Below are 22,242 nucleotides of genomic sequence, written 5' to 3' on the forward strand. Positions count from 1 at the left end.
AGAAGTGTCCAAACTCAGTCCTCAAGGGCTACAAACAGGTCATGTTTTCAGGATCTCCCATCATGCACAGGTGAGAATCTATTTGGCTGGGTCAGTAATTATCCCACCTGTTTCTACAGACAGAAATCCAGATAACATTACCTGTATGTATCCCTTGAGGACTAAGTTTGGACACCTCTGGTCTAAAGTCTAGGGGGTAAATATTCCAAGCTGCGAGCTTCCGGCAGGTTTGAAAAGTGGAGATGTTGCCTAAACCAACCAGATTCTAGTTATTTATTTAGTACTTTCTACAAAATGATAGCTAGAATGTTATTGGTTGCTATAGGCAACATCTCCACTTTTCAAACCTGCCAGACACTTGCAGCTTGATACATTTACCCGCCTAGATCTGTAAATATAAATCCATCCATAAGCTGCAGAAGTGTCCTCCATACTGTAAATTATAGAATTACATTCACCCTATATAGCAAATGTTATAGCTGCTCTGGTTTATATAGCTATGTATCTGATACATGAAAGCTTGCCTAGGTGCAACTCCTAGACCAATGAAAATGTTGGGAGCTACACAAACACAATGCACAAATCTGTAAACACGTGATAGACCAGTGTTTCTCAAATCCAGTCCTCAGGACCCATTAACAGTACAAGATTGCCAGGTGACCAGTGAAATAATTATACCACCTGCTACACTGTGTCAGTCAGTAATGAATACACCTGTGCTCCTGCAAGGAGATATGGAAAACATGTACTGCTAGGGGGTCCTGAGGACTGGATTTGAGAAACACTGTGAAAGACTATCTTAATAAAGGCCACTAGGTGGTGCTGTTGCAGCTGCTGTCTATGGAGAGTTTATAGCATTACATACCTCCCGACAGTCCCGGTTCCAGCGGGACAGTCCCGGTTCCAGCGGGACAGTCCCGGTTCCAGCGGGACAGTCCCGGTTCCAGCGGGACAGTCCCGGTTCCAGCGGGACAGTCGGGAGGTATGCACTCTAAAACTGACTTATTGTGACAGCTCAAACACCGTCCAATCCCCACACAGCACAGTGCAGAACACAAGAGCGACCCCTGCTATACACAAGTCACAACTCTGTAGTGTTACCATGGAGACAGGTGGAGCAGAGATTGGGCTGAACAGGGGCGTGGCTTATTTTGTCCCGAAAATGTTGGGAGGTATGGCATTATATTAAAGAGAAAAGAGCTTTGTAGTCCCAAATGGCAAAAACTACCCATTCAGGCTCTAAGAAACTACTGTCCAATATACTAATGAGGAAGAGTATCAAATAGTAACAATATGAACTTACTTGCCCTAAACAAGCACTAAAACGTACTGGTACAGTTCTCTACAATCATATTTCTTTTTTGTATAATTGTATTGATCAATGTCCTACTGAGCGTTATGTTCTGGCTCATCACAAATAAATAATAGTTCAAAATACAAAGCATCAGAGCTCTGAAAAACTAAAAAGACTTAAAACACTTGGGGCTAGATTTACTAAACTGCGGGTTTGAAAAAGTGGTAATGTTGCCTATAGCAACCAATCAGATTCTAGCTGTCATGTTGTAGAAAGTACTAAATACATGAAAGTTAGACTCTGATTGGTTGCTATAGGCAACATCCCCACTTTTTCAAACCCGCAGTTTAGTAAATATACCCCTTGGAGTGTGCAGGAAATGGTTCAACTTTAAGACAAGATAATCTGCCTGTCATAGCGTTGTGTTTCTGACAGGTATTTAACCAATGAGCCAGGTTACACAGTAATACACAAACACTACCCCCATACTGATAACAGAACCCTACTGATGCTAGAAGTGTTGCCAACCTGTTAATATATAAAAATAACAGACGGTTTATTGAAGTATTAGTTGTTGACACTCAAAGTATTTTGAAAACAGATATTATTATTATAAATATATATATATAAATATTATATATATATATATATATATATATATATCTCCTTCTTAAGGAGATCCACAAGAGGGCACTCTAACAGCACGTAACTTCTGATCACATTTTACGATACCTTCATTTCTATGCCCCATATTTTCACATCAGGAAATAGTTTTGCACGGACATAAATATGCATTTTCTCCCTATTTCATCATATGTAAAAAGTAATGAAGATGTTTATTTATCATCACTTATTTGTGTAATGCACCATATTATGCAGCCTCTTCCCAGAGCATACTGCACCATTCACTTCAGTCCTTGCCGCATTGGAGCTTACAATCTAACGTCCTCATCACACAATCTACACAGTACATTAGAGTATTGGGTGTTATATATACAGAAAAGTACGTGCTCTGGTTTCATCTGAAGACTTCAGACTAATTGACACTTCAGCCACTCTCTAATAATGGTCTAGTAAAGCCTGAAACTCCACCAGAGGCATGAACAGGGCCGGATTAACCAGAGGTCTAACTGGGCTACAGCCCAGGGGCCTCGGGCAGCCAGGGGGCCCTTGACAGAGCTCAGCAGAATTATTGATCGGGACAGGGGCGAGGGCACCCCCGGCCCGATCAATGCTGAGCTCTGTCACTGCAGTCCTCCTTCTCCGGGGCTCAGTAATCTCCTTACTGAGGAGATCTCGCGAGAGTGTCTCGAGATCTCCTCAGTAAGCAGCTTACAGCGCGCTGCGGAAGGAGGACTGCAGCGACAGGAGAAGGTTAGCGCTTGGGGGGGCGGGGGGCGGTCGGCTAACAGGGGGACCAGTCTGCTAACGGGGGGGGCCTCATGGGGGAATGGGGGGCCCCTTAGCCCAGGTGCCTCCATTCCGTTAATCCAGCCCTGGGCATGAATACTGGTCATGAAGTGTCTCCAATGTGTCACTGGCAGTGCTATGTATATTGTTCTCAGAGGTAAACGCAGGATTTGTAGAGGGGTTTCCACACCACGCCGCCAGTGGGCGTGGCCAGCATGTATGGGGCGTAGCTATAATTTTAGACAGTTCTTGGCTGCTCTCCAATTCTTCCTTTCCCCATAATATACATGGGCAATGCTGCCTGCACTACTGTTAGGTGCAGCTCTCCCTTTTCAAGCCAAGCTGGGTGAAGCGGGGGCAGGGTCCAGCCACTTCATTTATACAGTGCCCCAGGCTTAGAGGGGGGTTTCCAGGGACTAGGGAACCCCCCTCGGTTTGCCTATGGTTCTTTAAGACAACTTGTATAACAGATGTCACTCTTGTGGCAGTATCCTGCTGTCCGCGTTATGAATCATGACCACCGGTAAGGTGCACGGCCCTGAAGCCGGGCTCCAGGTCATCATATCCTTTGAAAATGGACATTGTTCACTGTCATTTTATCCCAATGCTTTCAGATGCAGCAGATTGTGCTGAAAGGTAATAAATAAAACAAAGACAAAAATAATGTAGAATGCAGTAATCAATAAATATTGATTCGCTGGGAGAGGTTCTGGGACTGTAATTCCTCTGAGTGCAAGCTGGATTTTACCATATATTTTATTTTTCATTTGGTAAATAGGTGCACTGTAAGTACTGCAGTATTTGGCAGTTTCATCCTCCTACTATATCCATTTTAAAATCTATCTGGCACCCACACAAAGGGGGAGGTGGCTATTTTGTGAGCTTAACAAATATTTATGAGAATGCCACATACCAGTTTACTAAGAAGACGTCACATCACTGACACATAATAGGACTCATAGTAGAGCCATATTAAGTAATTTACACCCGGGAAATTATAATAGCCATATCGTACCATGCGAGAAACTCATAACAGACCGTTTGCAAGTGAGGTTTAAAATAATTAAAGGGCAGCTTTTCAAGACTCTACAGCAGTGATTGGACACAAACGTTCCTGTCAGGCCTCTGCCAAGGCCCCTTCCTGCTTTGTCATCAAGTTTGTTGACTACAGCTTATGACACTAGTCAGTCTTGCATTAAAATGCTTTGTTAGTTTGCCCTCTACTGAATATTGGAGATATGTCCAGGTGTTACATAGGCAAACCGAGGGGAGGTTTGCTAGTGCCTGGAAACCCCTAACCAAGCCTGGAGCACTGTATAATTGAGGTGGCTGCACCCTGCCCCCACTTCACACGGCTCTGCTTGAAAAGAGAGAGCTGCGTGCACCTAACAGTAGTGCATGCAACATTGCCCATGTATATTATGGGAACGGGAAGAGTTGGAGAGCAGCCAGGCACTGTCTAAAATTATAGCCACAAACCCATGTATGCTAGTCACGCCCACTGGTGGCAGAGTGTGGAAACCCCTCTCTACAAATCCTGCGTTTGCCCCTGTGTTACATTACATTAGTACTATCGGAGGGACCAGATCTCTCGATAGACCTCCATCCCCATATGAAAATCTCTTGTTTATCTGAATCCGCTCTGATCCATGTCATATCTGGGATATATAAACTTTTGATGTAAGACCAGTTCAGATCACCGCCTCCCTTCGTAGGCGCATGGGAACGTGACCTAGCTCCACGTATAACTTCAGCCTCGTGGCTAAAGATATACACTAATTACCCACACTTGTTTTTTAAGCATTTTTGTAATCGAGACTCACTATAAACTTTTGACCAGGTGGTATAGATCATCATCATCGTTTATTTATATAGCGCCAACATATTCCGTAGCGCTTTACAATTGGGGACAAACACAGTAAACTAATAAACAAACTGGGTAAAACAGACAAAGAGGTGAGAAGTCCCTGCTTGCAAGCTTACAATCTATGGGACAATGGAAGTTTGACACATGAGGTTAAGTCTACATTTGCAGTCGGCCCAGCCAGACTGCAAAGGTAAAAGTGACTCATAAGCTAAATGATCCCGTCACACAACAATGTTGGTCAGTGGGTAGTTGTATAACAGGTGGTAATAGAGTAATGTAGTGAGGTTAAGAGGGTGGTTGAGGAATATTATAAGCTTGTCTGAAGAGGTGGGTTTTCAGAGAACGCTTGAAAGCTTGTAGACCAGAGGAGAGTCTTAATGTGCGAGGGAGAGAATTCCATAGAGTGGGTGCAGCCCGAAAAAAGTCCTGTAACCGGGAATGGGAGGATGTAATGAGGGTGGATGAGAGACGCAGATCTTGTGCAGAACGGAGTTTCCGAGTTGGGAGATATTTTGAGACAAGAGAGGAGATGTATGTTGGTGCAGCTTTGTTGATGCCCTCCAGTGTTACACAAATTTAATCCCAAATTGTCTTCGTCCTGTTGGAGGTGTTCCAATGCGGTGGGATCATTAATACATATCTGGTGGGAATGCTCAATTATTACTCCCTTCTGGAGTGAAGTTATTAGAATCTCTAGTATCATCATAGGACATGAGGTGCCCACTGACCCAGGTTTCTGGTTATCATCCTCTTCCTCCATCCAACCCCTTTAAGTACAAAAAATCCTTATTGTTAACCATGTGCCTTACCTTTACTGCTTTTTATGGGCATCCATGTAATACCCTTGACTATTCACATTGAATAAATAAAGAATATAGAAAAATAAAATGCTTTCTGTTAGTACAGATAAGTGATGTGTTGTGTTCACTTATTACCCAGATATCAGGATGCCCATTACAGCTCTACAGAACGGCTCCTCAAACATGTCCTCAGCCCATCAATACTTAATGTTTCCCTGAAAGAGGTACTGATGGGTTAAACAATCAGCCATTTCTTTGTACTGAATTGAAAGTGAGCAGTATTGTACACTAGTCACTATGAAGGTTGTCAGTATCAAGCATTAGCTGACAGGAAAGGGAGCAGTATTGTACACTAGTCACTAGGAAGGTTGTCAGTATCATTAGCCGACAGGAACGAGAGCAGTATTATACACTAGTCACTAGGAAGGTTGTCAGTATCAAGCATTAGCTGACAGGAAGGAGAGCAGTATTATACACTAGTCACTAGGAAGGTGGTCAGTGTCAAGCATTAGCTGACAGGAAGGGGAGCAGTATTGTACACTAGTCAGTATCAAGCATTAGCTGACAGGAAGGGGAGCAGTATTATATACTAGTCACTAGGAAGGTTGTCCGTATCAAGCATTAGCTGACAGGAAGGGGAGCGGTATTGTACACTAGTCACTAGGAAGGTTGTCCGTATCAAGCATTAGCTGACAGGAAGGGGAGCAGTATTATACACTAGTCACTAGGAAGGTTGTCAGTATCAAGCATTAGCTGACAGGAAGGGGAGCGGTATTGTACACTAGTCACTAGGAAGGTTGTCAGTATCAAGCATTAGCTGACAGGAAGGGGAGCAGTATTATATACTAGTCACTAGGAAGGTTGTCAGTATCAAGCATTAGCTGACAGGAAGGGGAGCAGTATTATATACTAGTCACTAGGAAGGTTGTCAGTATCAAGCATTAGCTGACAGGAAGGGGAGCAGTATTATATACTAGTCACTAGGAAGGTTGTCCGTATCAAGCATTAGCTGACAGGAAGGGGAGCGGTATTGTACACTAGTCACTAGGAAGGTTGTCAGTATCAAGCATTAGCTGACAGGAAGGGGAGCAGTATTATATACTAGTCACTAGGAAGGTTGTCCGTATCAAGCATTAGCTGACAGGAAGGGGAGCGGTATTGTACACTAGTCACTAGGAAGGTTGTCCGTATCAAGCATTAGCTGACAGGAAGGGGAGCAGTATTATACACTAGTCACTATGAAGGTTGTCAGTATCAAGCATTAGCTGACAGGAAAGGGAGCAGTATTGTACACTAGTCACTAGGAAGGTTGTCAGTATCATTAGCCGACAGGAACGAGAGCAGTATTATACACTAGTCACTAGGAAGGTTGTCAGTATCAAGCATTAGCTGACAGGAAGGAGAGCAGTATTATACACTAGTCACTAGGAAGGTGGTCAGTGTCAAGCATTAGCTGACAGGAAGGGGAGCAGTATTGTACACTAGTCAGTATCAAGCATTAGCTGACAGGAAGGGGAGCAGTATTATATACTAGTCACTAGGAAGGTTGTCCGTATCAAGCATTAGCTGACAGGAAGGGGAGCGGTATTGTACACTAGTCACTAGGAAGGTTGTCCGTATCAAGCATTAGCTGACAGGAAGGGGAGCAGTATTATACACTAGTCACTAGGAAGGTTGTCAGTATCAAGCATTAGCTGACAGGAAGGGGAGCGGTATTGTACACTAGTCACTAGGAAGGTTGTCAGTATCAAGCATTAGCTGACAGGAAGGGGAGCAGTATTATATACTAGTCACTAGGAAGGTTGTCAGTATCAAGCATTAGCTGACAGGAAGGGGAGCAGTATTATATACTAGTCACTAGGAAGGTTGTCAGTATCAAGCATTAGCTGACAGGAAGGGGAGCAGTATTATATACTAGTCACTAGGAAGGTTGTCCGTATCAAGCATTAGCTGACAGGAAGGGGAGCGGTATTGTACACTAGTCACTAGGAAGGTTGTCAGTATCAAGCATTAGCTGACAGGAAGGGGAGCAGTATTATATACTAGTCACTAGGAAGGTTGTCCGTATCAAGCATTAGCTGACAGGAAGGGGAGCGGTATTGTACACTAGTCACTAGGAAGGTTGTCCGTATCAAGCATTAGCTGACAGGAAGGGGAGCAGTATTATACACTAGTCACTAGGAAGGTTGTCAGTATCAAGCATTAGCTGACAGGAAGGGGAGCAGTATTATATACTAGTCACTAGGAAGGTTGTCCGTATCAAGCATTAGCTGACAGGAAGGGGAGCGGTATTGTACACTAGTCACTAGGAAGGTTGTCAGTATCAAGCATTAGCTGACAGGAAGGGGAGCAGTATTATATACTAGTCACTAGGAAGGTTGTCCGTATCAAGCATTAGCTGACAGGAAGGGGAGCGGTATTGTACACTAGTCACTAGGAAGGTTGTCCGTATCAAGCATTAGCTGACAGGAAGGGGAGCAGTATTATACACTAGTCACTAGGAAGGTTGTCAGTATCAAGCATTAGCTGACAGGAAGGGGAGCGGTATTGTACACTAGTCACTAGGAAGGTTGTCAGTATCAAGCATTAGCTGACAGGAAGGGGAGCAGTATTATATACTAGTCACTAGGAAGGTTGTCAGTATCAAGCATTAGCTGACAGGAAGGGGAGCAGTATTATATACTAGTCACTAGGAAGGTTGTCAGTATCAAGCATTAGCTGACAGGAAGGGGAGCAGTATTATACACTAGTCACTAGGAAGGTTGTCAGTATCAAGCATTAGCTGACAGGAAGGGGAGCGGTATTGTACACTAGTTCCAAGGATCCATAGGTCATGCATTTTAAACAAGTCTCTCTACAAATTGTAGCTCATAAAACAAACGTGTTAATGGATGTAGGAAATACACCACAGAAGCTTCCAGACTTGTGATTAAAGTACAGAACTTTCATTCTCTTGTCCTCTAACAGCCCTTCTGCACAGCCCTGTTTGTGCACCCTTGGGCTCGATGACAGAAGTCCGTCCCTTGGCATTTTTCCTCGCAAAAACAGAGATCCTTTAATATTTCATCAAAATTGTCTGTGCGGAATCTGAAATGAAGGTATTTTGGAACCCTTGCTAGTTGGCATGTTAATACAATTATACAACTTAATTCACCACCACATGAGTGAGTCAAGGCAACTTTAGACTTTAAAGTACTGGGCACCAGCCTGTATCTAGTTAAACGACCAAGAAGGGGGGTATGTGTGGCGGGGAGGGGGGTTGTTCGCTCACTCACTGTCAGCACTGCCTGCAGCAGAGGGAACATTATCCACATTTAATGGCATGTAGTAATAATTAACTTTTTTAATGCCTAAGGGGGGCCTTCCATTATTGGAGCCATAAAGTTAAGTGACTTGGCATTAGATTGGATATCTGCAAAGAACAATTACCACTTAATACAGAGGCATCAATAGAATTCTACAGAAAGGGACAGACCTTAACCCAAAGCACTTACCATCTATCTAGATAACCAGATACAATTTACTATCATGGGCCCAAGGTTATACAATTGACCTGGTGATCTGTTCTCAAACAAGATACATGAAATGGTGTAAAAGAAAATAGCATCATGTCAGGAGACAGTTGATGGCAAAATCAAAAAATCCTACAACCATTTCAATAAATTGTCTCAGTGCAATTTGCAATGAGTGACTGGTTGAATGAAGACATGGGGGAAAACAGGTCTAGATGCTTATCCCAGCTCTAGACTAATGATAGACCAAGAAATGAAATTCAGACATCATCCTCATCATTTATATAGAGCCACTAATTCCGCGGCGCTGTGCAGAGAACTCATTCACATCAGTCCCTGCCCCATTGGATCTTACAGTTTAAATTTCCTAACACACACACACAGACAGAGAGACTAGGGTCAATTTGATAGCAGCCAATTAACCTACCAGTTTGTTTTTGGAGTGTGGGAGGAACCCGGAGCACCCGGAGGAAACCCACACAAACACGGGGAGAACATACAAACTCCACACAGATAAGGCCATGGTCGGGAATCGAACTCATGACCCCAGTGCTGTGAGGTAGAAGTGCTAACCACTATGCCACCCATATCCTCTGAAGTTTAAAATGAATGGAACTTCTAAATCCATGACCAGTCTTTATTTTATATTTAAACTAGTCTTTCTTGTATAATAGAAAAATAATTCAGAGAAGTTTAAGAAGTCTACAAACTTACGAGGTACTGAGGGGCTTCCGCCATTATTCAGTAAAAATGCGAACCTCTTATACATAAATCCAAAACCATAAACTCCTGTATTAAATGCAAACCGGTTTTCATGCATATTTAATAACCGATGTGGTTCTGCTAAATATCTCATTGCTTGTTCAGTAACTCAAAACCTCCAGGAATGGGAGCGAGACATACAGTGCATCATGTATGAAGCACAACAAAACAGGTCTCCAGGTGCTGTGAAACTACAAGTACCAGCATACACTGACAGCTAACGGCTGGCTATAGGGGGCTTGTAGTTTCACATCGCTTGGTGAGCCACAGGTTGTCCAGCCCAGAACTAGATGGAACTTTCTGGGCAAAGCATCTTAGAGTAGCAATATGTGGCTAAGGTTTCTGGGTAATTTCTACAGGGAAAGGCTTTAAGTGACAGGTGGCTTCTGGGTAATCTGCTATGGGTGAACCATTCAGTTACAGAAGACTTTTGGACATGGGAGAAACCAATCAGACGCAGGGATGTTTTGTACAACATCTTATGGGAGAAACCATCAGCAGCGTGATGATTCTGGACAAGATATTATGAGAGAAGATGGTGAAATTGAGTTTCTGGACAACAGGCTATGGGAGAAGCTGGTCAGTAGCAGAATTGTGGGCTGATCGCTACAACAGAAAGTCATTACCAAGGACTTTCTGGGCGACAAGAACATATTATAAAATCCAAAATCTAAAATAGAACCACAGATGTAATGTGGAAAGCATTGCAAGCATTAAAATACCCAGCATTCCTCATCAGTATTCAGCATATTACAGGCTTGGGTAAACCGCTGGTCTACAGCTTGAGCAATAGATAAAAGTGCAAATAAAAAAAAAAAAAAATCTACCGCACCATAGACTATTGCTTAACGTATATACTTAAACAACTACAACCCTTTTATTTTGTACACTGTTTGGGCATTACCCCATAACTTAATTTGCAACACATTTTTATTGCATTCTCTGACCACAACATCTAGGCAATTAGTGGCTAAACACACAGACTACAGTACAGCCACAGACTGTCCCTTTCCTTGCACTATAAAAGGGATTATTGAATGCAGGCAGACTGTAAATTGCTTTACACAAACAGAAAGAAAAGCTGAACAGTCAACGGTCCCCTTGGAGAATCAAATAAAGTGAACCTTTAAATTATCTTAAATGTAGCCTAAAGGGGTCTGAGGCCTGCCTGTGCCCTCTTTGATGCAGCAAGTGAAGGGCAGACCCACAGAAGAGCATCACTGGTACAGCTGCAGAATGACTCACACCCAGCAATTAACATAGGAGGGAGGAGGAGGGGGAGGGGCTATTTTGGAAAGAGAGACTTTTTTTTTTTTTTCCCCCTGTACAGTTTACCAGCTACAGTCTCCAAGGCAACCATGGGGGTGAACCACAATGCAATATGGAAGCGAGAGAGTCGCCTTTTAACCCTTTATTTTAAATTCTGTTAGTGTCCTGAAAGATGGGAGAAATCTGATTCAACTCTATGGAGGTGACGTTCTGCCAACTGGAGAGAGGTTCAAAGTGAGGGCGAGCACCAGACTCGCCCTGAAAACTAATAAGACGATTTATAGCCGGAGAAACAATCTTCGCTCTAGACTCCTCTGCGGTAACATCCCTGATTTTGACAGTAAATGTTGCTGCATGGAGGAGAATCACTGCAGAGGTGCGTACAGACACCGTACCAATGTCGGAGACATACGTTAAGCAGTGTGTGACACATCTGCATTACATCGGACATCTGATGCGCAGGGAAAAGGTCATTTAATAAAAACCCAAAAAAAAAAAAAAAAACTTCTGCTACATGAGTGACATTTATTAGTTTAATAGTCTTTAAATAAACTATAGTAACTAGTGACATCATCCCCTTTAAAGCGGAGTATTTATTAATCAACCCCTTCATGATCAGACCAATTTTCACGTTTTGAAACAAACAGGTAATCATCATCGTCGTCACCATTTATTTATATAGCGCCACTGATTGCGCAGCGCTGTACAGAGAACTCACTCACATCAGTCCCTGCCCCATTGGGGCTTACAGTCTAAATTCCCGAATATACACAAACAGACAGACAGAGAGACTAGGGTCAATTTTGAGAATAGCCAATTAACCTACTAGTATGTTTTTGGAGTGTGGGAGGAAACCCACGCAAACACGGGGAGAACATACAAACTCCACACAGATAAGGCCATGGTCGGGAATTGAACTCATGACCCCAGTGCTATGAGGCAGAAGTGCTAACCACTTAGCCACCGTGCTGCCCAAATGACTTTTTGGGGGGATATTTAAATGAATTTTACATTCCATAGATTGTAAGCTTGCTCGCAGGGCCCTCTTACCTCTGTCTGTATTACCCAGTATTGTTTTATTGCTGTTTGTTCCCAATTGTAAAGCGCTATGGAACCTGTTGGCGCTATATAAAGGTTAATGATGATGATTCCCTGGAAATCCCTGTAATACAGCAGCTCTTACGGCAGCAGTAGCACAGTACGCTGTACGGGTGCCACATGTTAGACAGAAGCTGGTGTAATATGCTGTATATTTTTTTTCCTGTATAATATATATTTCAGGCAATTATATTCTAATCGTTCTTCGGTATTGTGTATTGATAGTATGTTGTGCCATGGAAGTTTATTTATGTAAGATGTCACATGCTGGGAAAGTAATGTAATTACAATCATTTTATTTACACTGACAAATCAGTATGTTGTATAAGGGGAACCCTTTCATCAGCTATAAGACATTATACTCACATTACTATGAAATAAACCACTTATCGGTAGGGCACCCCTCCCTGTCAACATAACCCAATGGGCTCGCCAAGCCGAGTACCTCACCATCGTCAATGAACACTGCAGGCTGCTTGTTAAACGGGTAAAGATAAAATTAAGCCACTTCTGGATATTAACAGATATTTCTAATGACAAATATACGAGTGATTTCAGGCATACAGAGGACTGCTGTATCAGAGGGTGGTGCTTCTCTATCTTGCATCATTTTGAAGCCACATACAGAAAGATTTACCAGGCAGTACACTGGGGCTATTATGCTTTATAATGAGGTGATTACGAAATTTGGACTTTTTATTATTAAAAGTTTTATGGTCTATACATTTGTCCATTTTGTAATGGTGTTCATTTTGCACCTAAAGACTGCTGGGTCATGGAAAGCTCACTCTAATGCATACTTGTCAATTTTCCCTGAATGTCAGGGAGACTCCCTGAAATAGTGGTGATCTCCCTCACTCCCTGAAGAGTCTGGCATTCTCCCTGATACTGAGCCAGTACAAGACGTGGTTGGCTTCGCCATCTGTGGCATGATGACACAGTTCAGAAATTGTGTCCTATGTCCATGTATTGATGCCTATGGAGGTGGCCATTTTCATGGAGACCAAGATTTAATCAAATACTGACAGGTAAGACAACATGACTTCAGTAAAGGAGACAGAAATTTAAAAGACTTTAGTCTGTAGAGATTCATTAGCTGCTCTTCTTTAACGCATAGTTGCCTATCTCTCCCGGGAATGTCCGGGAGACTCCTGCATTTCTGAGAGACCTCCCAGGAGAGCAGAGCAACCTCCCGGTTCTCGCCCTCACGTCCCCTGGGATCTCCCTGAAGCCAACGAGGAAAAGTTGGCAAGTATGCTCTAATGGGGGGTCAACATAAACCTCCCATTTCTACATTTAAAGGGGATTGCTAAATACAATTAATAGGTTGAACTTGATGGACTGGTGTCTTTTTTTAACCTCATCAATGTTACAATTATTGGTCTTCCTGCCCCACCAATTTATGCCACCTCTCATTATTACAATTCATTTATTTTTTATTTAACAATCCCAGCCATGCTTTAGTGGTGTTCAGCAGAGTCTAGGAATGCAATGAATGGAGAGTCTCATGGAGAAGCTGGTCTGCAGACCCGTCAAATCCTTTCCATGTAAGCTGGAGAGTATGCAACCGAGCAGCGTGCAATGTTTGAACCCCACTTGAACAATGCTGCAATCTCTGGCTTGATATAAGGGGAAATAAACAATAATTAGCGCCTGTTGGGTTGGTACTGGCAGTAGGTGTCAAATGGGCTCAATCATTTTAAGCCAAGAACCTCTTTAGAAATGTGTTTTGGGTTTTTTCTCCGTCCAACTGCTAAACATTAAAGCAACATTACACTGAGAAATTAAAGGTATTACAGAACATGTAAGAGAAAGCCCCTTATCACATCTAGATTTCTACAATTCATCATCATCCGTTTATAAAGCACCAATAATTTCTCAGAGCTGTGCAGAAAACTCACTCGTATCAGTCCCTTGGAGCTTAGTCTGAATTCCCTAACCTACCGAGAGAGACAAAGGTCAATTTAATAGCAGCCAATTAACCTACTAGTATGTTTTGGAATTGTGGGAGGAAACCGGAGCACCCGGAGGAAACCCACATAAACCCGGGGAGAACATACAAACTCCACACAGAAAAGGTCACGGGCAGGAATCGAACTCGTGACCTCAGTGCTGTGAGACAGAAGTGCTTACCACTAAGCCACCGTGCTGCTCAATTTTTACACAAATTTTTAAATAAATTTGAAATTTATCACTAATGATGATAGATCTACCTTAATGCCAATACCATGTTAGAAAAAGACTATCCAGTCTTTTAAGACTGGCAAGTCCTTCGTTTGCATGGTATAGGTATACTTACACAAGTGTGTACGATCAAGAGTCAACAATCCCAAACCAGTAATATAATACAGGGAGCAGAGTGATACAAGAGCACACTCCCCACTGTCAATTATCAGCAGGATTATGAAATCACACCGACTCCCACCTCGTCTTCTGACATTTGTCATTCACTTCCCATAGCAACAGCCCTCTATACTACAGAGCTTCTCATAGCAACACACTGCCGAAGACGCTAGTCTCCTCTCACAGCAGATACAGGTGAAGGGAGCGGGGGATCCCAGTGCAAACCCACAATCATCCAGCAGCTCTACATACAATATATATATATATATATATATATATATATGTATTTACACCTGGGAATTGTCATATGAATTGTTCTCATTGCAATGGAACAATGGAACATTGTCTACAGATCTATTCCAAGGTTTGAATGAAAAATTGCAGACATCAGAAAGGACCTTGGAAGTACCAGTTAACGGATCAGCCTGTACATTACAGCAAGGACACTGTCTATACGCCGACATCCGGCAGCTGCGGAATAAAGCATTATGGCTTTCAGGGCCTCATTAATTGTTTAGGACACACAAATTACAGCCGGAAAGATATATTTAATGCAGAAAATAAAAATCCTCTGCAAGTTTTTTTTTCCGCCATATGGTCCATTTTAGACCACAGGTAAACAACCTGTAGCTCTGTCTGCTGTGGAACTACAAATCCAAGCATGCCCTACCAGAGTCACAGGCTGACCACGTTTGTTTATGGGCATCCTTTATATAAAAGTTGATTGACTTAGGTCTGCAGGGGAATTTTGCAGCCATGAACAAGATTGTACGGAACTTGCTCGATTTGACAATGCATTTTATAGGTTTACACAGTATGCAGATCGTCTAAAGACTTCAAAATAAAAAAATAAAAATATATATATAGTGCGACCCTCTTATGCAAACTAGGGAATGTTAGTTGAATGATTATGTGCGATTAATTGTATGTGACTTTTAGACTGAACCACATGATTAATCAACGAGCCGCTAAGGGTTTGAGAGGTTACAAATCATGTGACTTAAGACGCAACTGAGCGTCTGAAACCTGCAGATTGCGAGTACAGCACCAGCCTTAGCAACTCTGATCCACTGAAACGTGGCACTACAGAGAGACACATGTCAGGGGGGCAGATTTATTGAATACTCAGACACAAAGACGGCAGCACAAAAAAAGTGTTTTACGACAGCCTACAGATAGGTGCAAAAAGTTATTTAATTCCTAAGCAAAGAAAACAAGCATCTAATTAGTACCAAAGAAAGGCAGGAAAACAGCTAAAAGTGGGTCTGACACCTATAAATACAACAACATTGGGGTCATAAGATGAGTCCTCTCTCTAATCACTATACCCTGGGAGCCAATCACAACAGCAGCAGGGGGTCTCCGAACTTCACCATCACGAATCGGCTAATTCCAGGAGGATATAAGTATTTTTGCGGCTGACTGCATAGGCAAACCGAGTGGGGGGGGGGAGGGGGTTCCTAGTGCCTGGAAACCCCCCTCCGAGCCTGGGGCACTGTATAATTGAGGTGGCTGGACCCTGCCCCAGCGTCACACAGCTCTGCTTGAAAAGGGAGAGCTGTGTGCACCAGTAGTGCACGCAGCATTGCCCATGTATATTATGGGGATAGGAAGAGTTGGAGAGCAGTCAAGCACTATCGGAAATTATAGCCACGCCCCCATGCATGCTGGTCACACCCACTGGTGGCGCGGTGTGGAAACCCCCCTCTACAAATCCTGCGTTTGCCCCTGGACTGCACATTACAAATAAAAGGGATTATGCAACTAGTAAAAGCTGAAGGAGGGTGCATACAAAACGCTAAATTAAATAAACTACAACTGGATGTGGAAAATCTGTGTCATTTCCCTGTCATTTAGCTGAAATGGGCAGAACGCTGAGGCCTTATAAGAGGCGACTCGTACAGAATTTCACTTGGGTGAAAGTGAGGATTAACGTGTACCTATCACCTACACACTATGGGTGCAGTTATTTTGTGAGCTAAATCAATATATAGCCTGTCGTTTCATTGACCTAACATGTGAGGCACACAACACCTCATGCCTCAGTGAGGTTACTGGTTCCTAGCGTATTAAAATACTGTATTCTCATGGATATTGGCATAGCCCACAAAATGGCTACCTCCGCTGTGAGTGGGCATTATGTACACTTTAAACATGAATTATTTTTTTTTACAAATATAGAAAATAATAAATGTAACCCTAGCAAAAAAAAGTACACCCTTTTTTGCATCAATTTGTAATGAACAAACTATTTGCAAAGGCTTAATGCAGCTTTTTATGTGACCTTGTTTTCCCAGTGGGCATGGCCAAGGACAGGAAAATGAGGCACAATATTTGTGAATATGTCTTTTTAAAGAGGATTACGACAAATGAAAACAGTTACAAGATGTATATTATTAGGACAAAATATGGAGACACTTATCAGTATAAACGGCAGCGGCGTGTAAATGTTACTAATCTGAAATCCACAACTAAAATGGCAGAGCACAGCGTTTATTCCTTATAGTCTATAGCTGCAAATTCAGATGGACAATCTCAAGAAAATGTAAAAAACAAAGTGAACTGCTATGTAGAAACGTAGAGACGGAGGAATTCATCATCATCATCATCATCATGTACAGCGCTGCGAAATTAGTGGCACTATATAAATAAATGATGATGATGATTCATAAATGAACGGTCAGTATCACAGAAATACATCATTTAGAGCATATTTTTAGACCATTATTAAAGGGTCTCAAATAAAAAAAAAAAAAATTTTTTCTGATGTATACATAAAAGTAAAAAGTATTTTTTGGGTGTTTTTATGTTCTGTTTTTGGATAAAGAAATATCTGTAAGAAACAGTAGGGCCTATTTATCAACAGCCCCTTATTCTGACGATAAGGATTTTAATTGCCACAATCCAAAAAAAAAAAATGACTTATTGCCACAATTTATTAATTTTTTTAAAAAAAAATTACTAAAAAACTACCATGGAGGCGTTAGAGTGATGCTCAGCTGCCGCCACGATTCTGGCCTGTAGTGGGTTAAGGGTTGAGTTACCCCTTTGACAGTCCACCTTTGCAGATGTGCACATGCGTAACCTAAATTTCGCATTTCAGTTCCAAAACGTGGTGGTGATGGGGGGGGGGGGGGGGGGGGGGCTTTTTATCAATGCTGCCAAAAAGCCTTTCTTCACAAATGTTGCTGTAAAGATTTCCACCTTTATAAACGCAGTTGGCGTGCCTTTCAAGACCGCTTTTGTGAGTTTAGATGAAGTTGCCTAGTAAAGTTTCACAGCACAGACCCTCCCCGGTGTTAGTAGCCAAAACCTTCCACTGTAAAAGACGCAGAGAGAAGTATCTGCCATTACCTCAAACTTTCCACCGCCCATTGGTCATTTCCTATAAATACACCCTACTGCTTTCCAGCCTTCAAGGAGTCACAAGGCAAAAAGACACCGATTCATATTGTAGGCTTAGCCTTCTCCCCATCTGCTGCTAATCTGATCCTTACATTCATACGGCGATGCAAGACAGATTTTTAAAGTGAAAACAGCACACACTTTAACCCGTTATTCACCCCCTCCTCTCTTTCCATGAACTTCATTACTTGACGTGTACAACGCGTTTCATCACTTATGGAAATCTGCACTGGGGCCACAATATTTCACTTCCACCATCTCTGCCTTATATTGGTCCCTTCATACCAAACAAGCCAGCTTTATTAATACAGGGGTAAGCCGCGTGACCCAGAAATGACGCTCCAGAATGGAAGAGTATTTTTTGTATATGTTCATTAAAAAAGAACCTCAAAACTCAATCATCCATAAGTCTAGTCCCAGTCTTTCCCCGTGCAGAACAATGGCTCTCCCTCACATGAGTAGCATAGTTTGCAAACAAGCATATCCCAATTCAGCCCATCTGAAATCTGTGGGAGTATTCCATTGGCCAATTCACACGACTAAAAGAAAATAGCTGGCTAGTGCTGCGGAAGAAGTGTGACAGTCCTAAAATAAGAATGCCCCTGTTGTAATCTACTATTTGTTTACATGGTAAGGAGGAGCTGGTATAAATAAATCATTCAAACATCCGCTGCCTGAAAACATGGTAGAAGGTTCAGAGCTGCTTGAGAAACTGGTCTTCTTGGGACCTTCGTCAGATTTTCAGCAGGAGATATCTGAACTTCAATACCAGGAGTTGGGAAAGCAGATGTGGTTATTTGGACTCCGTTTTTCCCTATAGTATAAAAAGCATCAGCCGATGCCTGAAATAGCTGCAAAACTAACAAGTCTGGTCTAAATCGGGCACGTTTTGCAAAGTTACGCTCTAGTGCAAAGACCAATTTAACACGGAGATAATGTGCTAACAAAGGATTATAATCTATACAGCAACAGTATTGTGTTGGGGAAGCAGCTAGAACGGTGTGAACTATATTGAGAACACAGGAGCTGAGAGAGTACCTTTTTATATATTTTAATATGCACAACATACATTACAACTAAAGCTAAAAATCACACTCAGAAGATCTAACAATCATCTCTTTTCCTTATATAAACAAAACTATCAGTCGGCTGGGCAGCCAGAGAATGTTAAGAGTTGGATTCCACAACATTGATAAACCATCGTCTTCACTCAATTCAGTTTGCAAATTGTGTCTGCTGAGGACCGAGGGAGGCTGGACTAACCAAGAGCTGTATTTTTAACCAACAGTCCTCCCACCACAGTCTAAAATTATGCCACAAGACTCCCAGCCCAAAAAGCCCAAGCGGACAGGAATAACATGGATTATTAAGATACAAGCTCACCTCACCGTCCTGGAGTTCTCTCCGTCAGACCTGTAAGACATGAAACGATAAAACAAATTACATACAGGAACATGACATGGTTGGTATTATCAGAGGTATAACAGTTGAGTGGAGGACAGGCACAGAATTCAGCACATAAGGCTTGTGCATCTATTTAGGATACAGAAGACACTCTGCCTAAATGTGTGTGGCTAAGAACACCTTGGGTTAACACCCACTTCACAGAATACCCCCCACAGTCCATTGAGCTCCTTGAATATCCCGATTGCCCTATCCCCAATGTAACGTCTCCACTATCCACCTCAGGGTCACATACCACCTCCAAGAAGGACTAATTCACAAACGTTTGGACCCAATGGTTACACAAAGAGAGACTTAAAATCAGTAGCTAACCCAAGAGGGACTCATGATACCCCCCTCAGACTCTTTGACAAAACGCTTCACCCCACCCGCTACTTTTGGATATAAACATCTAAGAACCTAGATCCAACTTCTGTAAGACCTAAATCTTGCTTTGGCACAATCGAGTAGACGGCTTCCCTTGACCCCAACACTCATTTTCTATCTCTCCCTCCATTTTTTCATTTGACTTTGGATATTAACCCTGGTTATGCCTATTATTCCCATGCTATTTGTCTTTTCTAAAAATGCAGACAGTATAAAGCTTTGAACCTGTCTTTATTGAATATCTCTGTACAAAATAAGTTTTAAAAAAAGAGTTATAAATCCTACATACAAGTGAAAACGTTATGTGCGCAGAGTCCTTGAACCGGCATATTCATCAGAACAGTATTTGTATACTGTGCACAATTACTTGGGTTTGAAGCTTTAAAGTGTCCCAATGTTCAAATGAAATATAATATTGAAACAGAAGTAGAAAAGTCTGTCAAAGAGGCAGCATATAATGGCTGAAAATATATATAACAAATAGTACTTGTCACTTTACTGTATTTTCTTTGCATTGAATATATATATATATATATATATATATATATATATATATATATATATATATCCCATACATATTACGCACACTTTAGAAATGTGCTTCCTCTCAATGTTCGTATTGTTCATTTATTTAACATTATTAAAATGAACAATTCCGGGATTCTCTCAAGGATACTCCGCTTTTCATGGAGTGGCTACCTGAGGTCTCCAGCTGGCCACGTATACCCTGCAAGCTGCCTTCAACCTTACAATAGTTAGCCTGAGGTCACAGATCTCTCACTACAAAAACGCATGGGGAACATGCCAGACAGACGCCACAATGGCGGGGCTCCCGCTGTACCCTGGTCGGTCACAGTGGCGGGGCTCCCGCTGTACCCTGGCCGGCCACAGTGGCGGGGCTCCATTAAATTTTGGTCAGCACGGTGGCTCAGTAGTTAGCACTTCTGCCTCACAGCGCTGGGGTCATGAGTTCAATTCCCCACCATGACCTTATCTGTGTGGAGTTTGTATGTTCTCCCTGTGTTTGCGTGGGTTTCCTCCGGGTGCTCCGGTTTCCTCCCACACTCCAAAAACATACTAGTAGGTGAATTGGATGCTATTAAATTGACTGTGTGTGTGTGTGTGTGTGTGTGTGTGTGTGTGTGTGTGTGTGTGTGTGTGTGTGTGTATGTTAGGGAATTTAGTCTGTAAGCGCCAATGGGGCAGGGACTGATGTGAATGAGTTCTCTGTACAGCGCTGCGGAATCGGTGGCGCTATATAAATAAATGATGATGATGATGAGATAACTGTGCTGCAATGTATACTGGTCACCAGTACAAATATATAGAATACATGTTGTCAACAACATACCGTGGCCATCAGTGTGGACTACAAAACATAGCACAGCAGTGTGTTAATCCCCTTTCCGGCAGCCTTTGTCTAGTTGGTGTGAGCAATAACAGTATGTGCCGATTTCAAGAAAACAGAAATGTTAGCTATTTAAACTTCAAAAGAGACCCACAGTGTACACCTAGTTCGTGGACGCTGAGCATTCATATCATTAGCAAAGCAATAAGACTGAGAACGATACCAGCAGAACCACAAACATTCAACAAGTCTCTAAATAAAACACACTAAGAGCTGGCGTAGAGTCCAACAGGCAGAGTTTCTCCTTTTCTTCCCACCCATCGATGGATGAGATGGTGATGGTGACGCAAATACACTAGGGATCATTGATCAAAGGTGCAGGCTGGGCTGGGGGCATCGGCCCCCCGGGCGGTCCCATAATGGGCTAACGAGCTGGGTCACCTGCATTTTCCCCCCTTTAAAATAGGCAGCTGAGTCGAGTCTTGGCCATACTTGCCAACTCTCCTGGAATGTCCGGGAGACTCCCGCATCTTGGGAGAGTCTCCCGGTCTCCAGAGAGAGTATGGCAATCTCCCGAATTCGGTCCAAAATTTTGGCCCCGCCCGAGGTTTAAAATGACGCGTTTGCATCATTAAGTCACAGGGAGCTGGTCCAAAATAACGCGATTTTTGGCACCCCGCCCCCCTCACGCCCACCTCCCCCAGCAGGCTCCCGGAAGACCGCTCCAACAAGTTGGTAAGTATAGTCTTGCCCCCCGGGCTAAAAATTTTCCAGCCCTCCCCTGATTGATCACCATTTTACTGCTCCTGCACATGAGCATCTTCTCATGATACAAAACTGACATGTCCTTTTCTTTCACATCCACATTTATCCTGCATTACAAGCAGCAGTCTGCGCACACAGCCTCTGATTTTCTCCAAAGGATCAGCGATCCCCAATGCACCAGTAGGCGTCTCTTCTATAATGGCAGAAGTAACACTGGACAGGCAGAAGTGATTAAAACCACTTGTTTACAGTTAACCTAAAACTACCTGTTCTCAAAATAAAGTCTTAAAAATAACACAAAACAGGATGTGACAAGTCAACTTTTTGCAGTTACCGGCTGTATTTTATATGTTTTTTTCAGACGAGGAGAGAAGCTCATTTAAAGGACCTGCTGCAGAGTGCACAATTGTGCTGTAACCAGTAACACAACCAGTGACGGCTTTAATTTGTAACTGTAATGTGAAAGAAAGAATCCGATTGGTTGCTATGGATGAAAGAACATTTCTGTACATTGCACCTTGTTACTAAATAAACTCCAG

At 42.6% G+C, this 22,242-nt stretch overlaps 1 protein-coding gene across 5 annotated transcripts in view; it reads right to left on the reverse strand.

The window, feature by feature from the left end:
* IQSEC2 (IQ motif and Sec7 domain ArfGEF 2) overlaps positions 1-22,242 on the reverse strand; it is a 128,451-nt gene that overhangs the window by 65,346 nt on the left and 40,863 nt on the right. For 3 of the 5 annotated variants that reach the window (XM_075185033.1, XM_075185038.1, XM_075185040.1), the window contains exon 2: positions 19,144-19,173. In XM_075185033.1, coding sequence (XP_075041134.1) covers positions 19,144-19,173 — 30 coding nt within the window. The remainder of the gene's footprint in view (positions 1-19,143; positions 19,174-22,242) is intronic. The other 2 variants (XM_075185039.1, XM_075185037.1) reach the window with 1 other exon arrangement.

Source organism: Mixophyes fleayi, chromosome 9, assembly GCF_038048845.1.
Source record: "Mixophyes fleayi isolate aMixFle1 chromosome 9, aMixFle1.hap1, whole genome shotgun sequence".
Lineage (NCBI taxonomy): Eukaryota > Metazoa > Chordata > Amphibia > Anura > Limnodynastidae > Mixophyes > Mixophyes fleayi.